This window comes from Schistocerca nitens, chromosome 10 (genome assembly GCF_023898315.1).
Source record: "Schistocerca nitens isolate TAMUIC-IGC-003100 chromosome 10, iqSchNite1.1, whole genome shotgun sequence".
Taxonomy (NCBI): domain Eukaryota; kingdom Metazoa; phylum Arthropoda; class Insecta; order Orthoptera; family Acrididae; genus Schistocerca; species Schistocerca nitens.
Window position 1 is genome coordinate 230,335,218 of NC_064623.1, and position 10,282 is coordinate 230,345,499.

Genomic DNA, 10,282 nt, shown 5'->3' on the forward strand with positions numbered 1-10,282 from the left:
ACTTCACTAAGTCCCACTATATCTAACTTTAATCTATCCATTTCCCTTTTTAAATTTTCTAACCTACCTGCTCGATTAAGGGATCTGACATTCCACACACCGATCCGTAGAACGCCAGTTTTCTTTCTCCTGATAACAACGTCCTCTTGAGTAGTCCCCGCCCGGAGACCCGAATGGGGGACTATTTTACCTCCGTTCGCAGTACCAGCAGAGCAAGGCCGTTTTGGTTATTGTTAAAAGGCCAGATCAGTCAATCATCCAGACTGTTGCCCCTGCAACTACTGAAAAGGCTGCTGCCCCTCTTCAGGAACCACACATTTGTCTGGCCTCTCAACAGATACCCCTCCGTTGTGGTTTATCGCTGAGGCACGCAAGCCTCCCAACGCGCGGGAAGGTCCATGGTTCATGGGGGGGGGGGGGGGGGGTTTGATAGGTTATCAATTAAAAAACATAAGTGACAGTCAATGTTCGTAGGCTGTGGACTATTTCGTATGTGTGATCGATTATGGTGTTGGAATTTGAGCTTGTAACAGTTTTTTGTTATGGATGTAACGCAAACGGCTTTCTTCCCGCCGAAATCTGACATCTTGAATAAATAATAAATGATAATAATAAATAGGACAGTTTTCGAGAGATTATCGTGTTGGAATTTGAATTTGGCGCAATTTTCTGATAGAGGTATGCCAATAATAATAAATAACGATGATAATAAATGATAATGAATGATAATGAATAATAATGACAATAATAAAGTCAAGTACGGTTTTGCAGCCATTAAGTTGGAATTTGAATTTGGCGCCAATTTTTTCAGGAGGGTTAGGATAGTGGACATAGCACAACTGACCTTTCTCCCCGCCAAAATTCAAATTTCGCGCCAATTTTCGGGGGGTGGGGGTTAGGTTGGTGAAGGTAGCCCAATTGACCTATTTTTCCCGCCAAAATTCGCCATCTTGAATAATGTCAAAAAATGGTTCAAATGGCTCTGAGCACTATGGGACTCAACTGCTGAGGTCATTAGTCCCCTAGAACTTAGAACTAGTTAAACCTAACTAACCTAAGGACATCACAAACATCCATGCCCGAGGCAGGATTCGAACCTGCGACCGTAGCGGTCTTGCGGTTCCAGACTGCAGCGCCTTTAACCGCACGGCCACTTCGGCCGGCTGAATAATGTCGTGGAGGTGCTCTCTGGTGGCAGGGTATGAACTAACACAGTTGGACTCCAGTTCTCGTGTCGAACACATGTGCATGGTATAAATAATAATAATAAATGATAGTAAATGATAATAAATGATAACAATAAAGGGAAGTACAGTTTTCGAGACATTGTCCTGTTGGAGTTTGAACTTCCCGCCATTTTCTAGGGGGTGGATGGTTAGGTTAGTGGACATAGCCCAATTGGTCTAATTTCCCGCCATTTTCGTGGTGTAATGCATTATCCTGCTGGAATTTGATTTTACTGTCAATTTTCTTCTGGGGGGGTGGGGGTAGGTTAGTGGAGGTAGCCCAATTGACCTCTCTTCCCGCCAAAATTCAAACTTCCCGCTAAAATCCGCCATCTTGGATGACGTCATTGCCGCCATCTTGGATACATCTGGCAACAATGAAATGTGGGGCCGCACCCCCACGTCCTACTACTTATGTGCTAAAATAAAACACATTTTTGCAATTGTTTGATATCTGTAAGTATCAAAACAATATAGAGTATTAGATCTGGAAAGTTATTTTCCTTAACTTCAAAGGTAGGACCGCTGGGTCTTCTTTCCCGTCCATGCAACAGCCTCCATCCACAAATGTTCATAAATCGGTCCCTGCACTTACATCCTGTCACTTAGTGGTCACCTAGCATGACATTGCGTGTTGTTGTAGTTAGTTACTACTGCGGTGGCGCGGGGCGGGGGGGGGGGGGTTGCTGCCGCTGTCTATTCCTTCTTGCACCGTGAGCCGTGGTCGGTGGTCGCCGGCGAATGACGCGCGGGTTCCGGCCACGGGGCTGGCACCCAGCAGAGGGAAAACCTGCATCCCCCCGCTCTGGTCACGTGCTTCGAGTGGTCAGTATATTTCTATGGCTTCTCTGATCTTGTGGTTTACCAAACCCGGCTGTTTGGCAAGTTCACGTGTTTTGGTAAATTCTGTTTGCTTGCCACAGTCTTGCGACTATTCGGCCACTGCAGATTTCCTGCGCTGCCACAGACGAATGTAGCGCTCGTCTTCCCGTATGCGCATTATTTTTGCCTTGCCGATCTGTCCGATGCATAATTTTCCACGCTGACATTCCACTGTGTAGCTGCATCGTGTAAAGCATCTCTCTTGCCCCTCACGGAGCGCAGCAGATCCTGAATCTTACGATTACTGTACACGTTAGGCTCGACTGCAACCGCCGAAGGTGTTAACTGGTCCTGTGAATGACGTCCTTCTTATGGGGTAAGCACGTCACTGGCTGCAGTTCGTTGGTTACTCGCCTATTTCTTGTGTTCCGATGACTGTGTGAATCGATTTATGTTTGCAACCATTGGCCACGATTGTTGTACGCAGCCTTTTGAGGTGATGTGTTACGTTGTGAGCATCACTTTGGCGCTGCGTGCGGACAGCTGAGGAATGGATAACTGAGTTCTCGTGCACTGAGTGGCGGCTGGATTGGGCGTGCAAAAAATCTGTCCGTATGTCGAGGCTTCCAGTATGGTCTGTGTCCTAGAGTGCCCTCCGTTTACATTTCCACGTCTAGCAATGGAATTGCTCCTTTCTTCTTTGTCTCTAGCGTGGACCCTATCCTCCCGTGCATTTCCTCATTTATTCTTGAAACCTGCGTAGCTCCGTTTCACCACGAGGCCATATAGCGACCGTATCGTACACTTATCAGAACCAACGTCATGGGCATAAAGAATCGGAACAAATTGCCACGGTCCGCGCGGCTCTCTCCGTCGGAGGGTGTGTTGTGCTTAACGTAAGTTAGTTTCAGTTAGATTAAGTAGTGTGTAAGCTTAGGGACCGATGGCCTCAGCAGTTTGCCCCCATAGGCTCTTTCCACAAATTTCCAAACAAAGTGCCGTTGTTTCAAAGGCTTCCACATCATATGCTAACGAGGGGGAGGGGGGGGTGAGGTGGAATAAGGGAGACCCCATGGCTGTCTGTTCATAGTATTTATCCTGCCATTTGCAGTTTGTTGACTGAAGAGTTATGCTTCGTTGTTCGACATTCTGTTTAACACATCGCACAGCATTTTGCTGTTGAAGAATCATCGTTCCAAACCTTGACAAATGTTACCTTACACCTGTTTTGTAGAGCCGTTGATTGTCTTTAGGGAGAGCAGAAATCGCTTGCAACAAAGTTACGAATTTTAATGATACGGTAGAACCGTCCCCTCCCCTTCACCCCTCTACCTCACTTTCATGATGGTTGTTCATTTTATTTTGCTGTTATGAAACTGTTCCTACATTTTCTTGTATCTGTTGACAGGTGGTGCCGGGTGATGGAGCCATTTGACAATCGTTGTGGTAAGTACTTGGCTCTCCTTTTCGTTTACCGTGTGCTGTCACAATTTCTAACGACAGAATCCACGTTCGTTGCATCTTCAGAAATTTTCTGTTATTATTGTGCACAGTTGACTAAATACTTCTTTGCTTCAGGCACGTTCTAATACCGATATGTAGTTTGGCTCAACGCTGTTCGGATTCATACTGTCGTCAGAGGGTGTCATTCAACTGATTCTACAGTTTATTCTCTCATTACACAGCAAGTCTAAAGAGAGTTAAAGATATTCGACAGGAGGAATTGCCGGTTAAAACTAGGGGAAAAGTCCCTATAACGATAGTACGGAAATCAATACTTGTTGAGGTATGGGTCAATCTGTCCTCTCATTCCCGCCTGTGGCTCATATAGAAGTAGACACTGCAGGCGGTGGTGCGTGTGGATACCACGCATCCTGAGACGTCCTTTAACCCATCGACGCAGTGAATCACGCGCTCTTTCAAATAGATCTGGCTCCGCTCGGAATGCGACACGCGTATCGTTTACATACGTCTGTAACGCCTCAACAATGTCCACAGGTTGATCATGCGACAATGCCTTTAAATGTCCACACAGACAGAAATCGAACGGATTCGTGTCCGGTGTGCGGGCTGTTAGAAACATTATTGAGAAAAAAAGAAAAAAAAAACGGGCATTTGAAGACGACTGCCGAACGATTCTACTGCGGCCAACATACATTGAGCGCAAGGACCACGAAGATAAGGTTCGAGAAATTAGGGCTGATGCGGAGGCACGCAGACGGTCGTTTTTCCCTCGCTCTGTTGGCGAGTGGAACAGGTGGGGAAATGACTAGTAGTGCTGCAGAGAACGCTCCGCCACGCACCGTACACGGGCTTGCGGCGCACCTGTGCAGATGGAGGTGCAGAACCACGCCACAGGACTGCCGGCCGTGAGGCGAGTGGGGCAGTGGGGCGAGTGGGGCAGTGCCGCCGCAGGACGAGTCGCTGCCCCGCCCCCCTTCGCGTCCCGCCGCTACACACACCGCAGCTGCGCGGGATGTCGTAGTGTCTCAGACACGTGACACTGGTTTTTCAGCGTAGTCAACGCTGTGAACAACGGTCCGAACGTTCCAACACTCGTCCACTTCCTCGACGGTAGAAATCCGCTTCTTGGCCACGGAGCTACTGTATTCGACAAGCAATGACTGAACGCGTCATCGTTGGAAAATCGTTTCCTCTAGCTGTTCTGCAAGCTTCGCGAAGAGATGGAAAACATCGTGGTGCAAGGTCTGGACTTCCCGATCAGCAACATCGACGTGTGTTCGGCCTTCGTCAAATCGTTGGTTCCACATAACTGCGGCTGAACACGGCACTGCGGTTGTTCCGTTTAGCAGCAAAGTGCCATGGTAGACCTGTGCCCAAGTCTGCTGGGCATTCTTTCCTTGTTTTGGTCCATGATGAAATGGTTCAAATGGCTCTGAGCACTATGGGACTTAACATCTATGGTCATCAGTCCCCTAGAACTTAGAACTACTTAAACCTAACTAACCTAAGGACATCACACACATCCATGCCCGAGGCAGGATTCGAACCTGCGACCGTAGCAGTCGCGCGGCTCCGGGCTGAGCGCCTAGAACCGCTAGACCACCGCGGCCGGCGATGTTGATGAAGACTGGAAGTCTGTTACTGAGTTTATCAAACGGTTACGTTGAGCTACTTTTGCTCTTCATATAATTAACGAACAAACGAATCAATCTCCTGACATATTTTACATATTTCGACTCAGTAAAGATGTACGGAATAGTTATCTGTGAAGAAAGTATTGATTGCACAAAGTCGAGTAGTAACATAAACGTGTGTCCATCCGTGATCGTCATGTAGGTACCTGTTCAGGGAGTTACGCATTTGAACTAGACGATCACAATATATTGTGTAGTTGCTAATGAAATTCGTCGTAAATACGCCATCACAATTTGAGAAGAACAGCGAAGTCCACACCTACAACACGAGAGGGAAAAAGACCATTAGCACCCATTACTGAAGCTGTCAGTAGTTCGGAAAACAGTTCAGTGTCCAGCAACAATAATAAAGTGTGTCACAGGCAGCAAATATAGTGTCAAATCGAAAATAAAATCACTTCTCCCACACAGCTCTTCTTATTCCATGGACGAATTTCTAATTGAAAACTGATAGCCTGTATATAAAAAGAACCTTTTTTTATTACGGCAGTATATAAGTAGTAGCACAAAAAACTGTGTTAATAAATGTTAACATTAAACATGTATAAGTATCCTTTAAGCTAACCATTTCCACGTTATTTCGATAAAAAGATCGTTCCAGTTATCTATATTTCACGTAACTAATTTTCTAAATAAATTATACTACGCTCCCTGAAAATATGGGAAGACAAGAACTTGCATTACAAGAGATTTGTCTCAGAGCATTCAGTATGCATTCTAGAGACAATTTTTACTACACTATTTCCCTTCCAGTGACCGTTCCTGCCATATCTCTGAACATTGTTCATCCCTCGTGGGACACCCCGGGTACTCCTCGTAATATCGTGTTCGACCTCCTTTTACCCGGCGTATTACGAGAACTCGACGTAGCACGGATTCGACAAGTCGCTGGAATTCCTCTGCATAAGTAATGAGGTACGCTCCCTATACAGCAGTCCACAATTGCGAAGGTGTCGCCGATGCACGAGACTCTGTGCACGAACTCACCTCTGGACTATGTCCCATAATTGTTTGATGGGATTTACGGTGGACGATCTGGGTGGGCAAATTATTGGCTGACATTGTGCAGAATGTTCTTTAAACCGATCACAAAAAATTGTGGCAGGGTGACAAGGCGCATTGTCATCCATCGTCGTTTGGCAATACAAAGTCCGCGAATGGTCTCCGGGTAGCTAAACACAACCAAAGGCCAGTCCACTACACGTAAACATGGGACACGCAGTCGTGGAGGCGCCGCTAGCTGCGCGGCCTCTTGCCTGCGCCTACCGTCAGCTCTTACCGACCCCTCTTACCAGGCCGCGGCATCTTGCCTGCGCCTACCGTCAGCTCTTACCGACCCCTCTTACCAGGCCGCGGCCTCTTGCCTGCGCCTGCCGTCGGCTCTTACCGACCCCTCTTACCAGGCCGCGGCCTCTTGCCTGCGCCTGCCGTCGGCTCTTACGGACCCCTCTTACCAGGCCGCGGCCTCTTGCCTGCGCCTGCCGTCGGCTCTTACGGACCCCTCTTACCAGGCCGCGGCCTCTTGCCTGCGCCTACCGTCGGCTCTTACTGACCCCTCTTACCAGGCCGCGGCCTCTTGCCTGCGCCTACCGTCGGCTCTTACCGACCCCTCTTACCAGGCCGCGGCCTCTTGCCTGCGCCTACCGTCGGCTCTTACCGACCCCTCTTACCAGGCCGCGGCCTCTTGCCTGCGCCTACCGTCGGCTCTTACCGACCCCTCTTACCAGGCCGCGGCCTCTTACCAGGCCGCGGCCTCTTGCCTGCGCCTACCGTCGGCTCTTACCGACCCCTCTTACCAGGCCGCGGCCTCTTGCCTGCGCCTACCGTCGGCTCTTACCGACCCCTCTTACCGGGCCACGGCCTCTTGCCTGCGCCTACCGTCGGCTCTTACCGACCCCTCTTACCGGGCCGCGGCCTCTTGCCTGCGCCTACCGTCGGCTCTTACCGACCCCTCTCACCAGGCCGCGGCCTCTTGCCTGCGCCTACCGTCGGCTCTTACCGACCCCTCTTACCAGGCCGCGGCCTCTTGCCTGCGCCTACCGTCGGGTCTTACCGACCCCTCTTACCAGGCCGCGGCCTCTTGCGTGCGCCTACCATCGGCTCTTACCGACCCCTCTCACCAGGCCGCGGCCTCTTGCCTGCGCCTGCCGTCGGCTCTTACCGACCCCTCTTACCAGGCCGCGGCCTCTTGCCTGCGCCTGCCGTCGGCTCTTACGGACCCCTCTTACCAGGCCGCGGCCTCTTGCCTGCGCCTGCCGTCGGCTCTTACGGACCCCTCTTACCAGGCCGCGGCCTCTTGCCTGCGCCTGCCGTCGGCTCTTACCGACCCCCCTTACCAGGCCGTGGCCTCTTGCCTGCGCCTACCGTCGGCTCTTACCGACCCCTCTTACCAGGCCGCGGCCTCTTGCCTGCGCCTGCCGTCGGCTCTTACCGACCCCCCTTACCAGGCCGCGGCCTCTTGCCTGCGCCTACTGTCGGCTCTTACTGACCCCTCTTACCAGGCCACGGCCTCTTGCCTGCGCCTACCGTCGGCTCTTACCGACCCCTCTTACCAGGCCGCGGCCTTTGCCTGCGCCTACCGTCGGCTCTTACCGACCCCTCTTACCAGGCCGCGGCCTCTTGCCTGCGCCTACCGTCGGCTCTTACCGACCCCTCTTACCAGGCCGCGGCCTCTTGCCTGCGCCTACCGTCGGCTCTTACCGACCCCTCTTACCGGGCCGCGGCCTCTTGCCTGCGCCTACCGTCGGCTCTTACCGACCCCTCTTACCGGGCCGCGGCCTCTTGCCTGCGCCTACCGTCGGCTCTTACCGACCCCTCTCACCAGGCCGCGGCCTCTTGCCTGCGCCTACCGTCGGCTCTTACCGACCCCTCTCACCAGGCCGCGGCCTCTTGCCTGCGCCTACCGTCGGCTCTTACCGACCCCTCTTACCAGGCCGCGGCCTCTTGCCTGCGCCTACCGTCGGGTCTTACCGACCCCTCTTACCAGGCCGCGGCCTCTTGCGTGCGCCTACCGTCGGCTCTTACTGACCCCTCTCACCAGGCCGCGGCCTCTTGCCTGCGCCTACCGTCGGCTCTTACCGACCTCTCTTACCAGGCCGCGGCCTCTTGCCTGCGCCTACCGTCGGCTCTTACCGACCCCTCCTAGCAGGCCGCGGCTTCTTGCCTGCGCCTACCGTCGGCTCCTACCGACGCCTCTTACCAGGCCGCGGCCTCTTGCCTGCGCCTACCGTCGGCTCTTACCGACCCCTCTCACCAGGCCGCGGCCTCTCGCCTGCGCCTACCGTCAGCTCTTACCGACCCCTCTTACCAGGCCGTGGCCAGGCAGCGCTCAGCCGCCACGTCACAGGCCCAGGGGGGGCGGAGCCGGCCGCGCCGTGCTGCTCGCAGGCACGCTCGCGTCCGTCGTCTGCTGCCATTCCCGGTTAACGTCAAATTTCGCCTCACGGTCCTAACGAATGCGTTTCTCGTACGTCCCACATTGATTTCTCCTGTTGTTTCACGCAGTCTTGCTTCTCTACTGACAGACGCCGCTTACCTCGGTCGTCAAGTGAAAGGCGTCGGCCAATGCGTTGTCGGCGGTGAGCGGTAATGTCTGAAATTTGATATTCTCGGCGCACTCCTGTCACTGCGGATCTCGGGGTATTGAATTCGCTAACGTCCAACCCCAACTACCATTTCGCGTTCGAAGTCTGTTAATCGTCGTTGTGCGGCCGTATTCGCCTCGGAAAACTCTTTACAAATGGGTGCGAAAGACAGCTCCGCCATTGCACTGCCCCCTTGTAGCTCGTGTACGCGATCCTACCGCCATGTACATCGCTATCCCACTACTTTCGTCATTTCATTTATATTCGAATATGAAGTTATAGAGACACGATTAGCCTTGTAGATCCGAGCTAGTTTCAGATGAGAACCACTGATATGTCTGCGTAAGCAGAAGAAACTAACTATCAAAGTCCGAAAACAATTTATTGGACTGTTCAATTAAGTACAACAAATTCTCCAAGTATAACACCAACACAAAAGAGTGACCCGTCTTCGAATCACAACTACATACAAGAATAATTTAGAAAACAAATGAAATAATTTCCTACTAGTCTCCGCCAGAGACTTCTCCGATATACCGAGCCTAATCCAGAGATCAGCGAGAAGATCCGAGCTGGGCTGCCGGGGCGGCACCTATCCAAGTCTGCTGGCGGTCGATGAACTGCCGATGTGCACTGCACTGCAAATCTGGTGACATCAACCAGGAGTGAGACAGGCTAAGCAGCGAAGCTGCTGTTCCTGTGTGGACCTCAAGAACGATTTCTGGCGTCACGGGTGGAATTGGCCTATGTGAGCGGCCGCGTGGGAGCGGACGCTTCGTCAAAAGCGGCATCGGGGCTGCGGAAGAAACTACTCCCGCAGCAGATAAGGCCAGCGCGTGGTCCGCCTGTGGTGGACTTGGTGTCCCAGTCCACGAATAAGACGACTGCCAGAGTGTTCGGCAGAGGCACAGAACACCCTGGCGGACTGCCTGGAGCGATCCCTCAGCAGCGCGACGCCTGCTTCCTCGTGAAGGAGCCTCGTCGAGTAACGAGGCGGCTTGTGGAGAGCGAGTCGGAGCGCCCGATTCTGGACGCGCTGGAGCATCGCGACGTGCGAAGGAGCTGCATTCCCCCACACTATGGCGGCGTACTCGAGCACTGGCCGGACAAGGGCCAAGTACACCGTCAGGCCGTGCCGAGTTGGGAGGGTGGCTGCCGATGTGCGGCCGAGCGCCGGCCTTTATAGCGCTTCGGCGGATGAGTACCTCGGAACTATTTTCCATCACGTGGTTTGACGTGTGAAAATAGTTCTGGGATCTGCAGTTACCTCTACCTTAAGTTTATGTCGGCCGGTAGTGGCCCCTGGTGGCCGCTGGTGTCTTTGCTGTGGTGTTGTTGTGGTTGTTGTTGTGGCCGGTCATCAATATTGTCTGTCGGTTGTGTAGTGCTTCGGTGCGCCTGCGAGGCGAGCAACCCGCGGCCGCCGGCTGTCAGTTTGGTTGCTGATACTCTAGGCGCCGTGATGTCTTGGTGGAGAAGGCCACAGCAGTCA

General features: G+C 52.6%; 1 protein-coding gene across 1 annotated transcript; it reads left to right on the forward strand.

Annotated features, from left to right (window-relative positions):
- The first annotated feature begins 4,381 nt into the window (after positions 1 to 4,381).
- LOC126210037 (uncharacterized) lies at positions 4,382 to 8,351 on the forward strand. The gene is made up of 3 exons (XM_049939139.1): positions 4,382 to 4,519; positions 6,502 to 7,761; positions 7,815 to 8,351. Exons 1-3 carry the CDS (start codon positions 4,382 to 4,384, stop codon positions 8,349 to 8,351), a joined length of 1,935 nt encoding a protein of 644 aa, XP_049795096.1.
- The last annotated feature ends 1,931 nt before the right edge of the window (positions 8,352 to 10,282 follow it).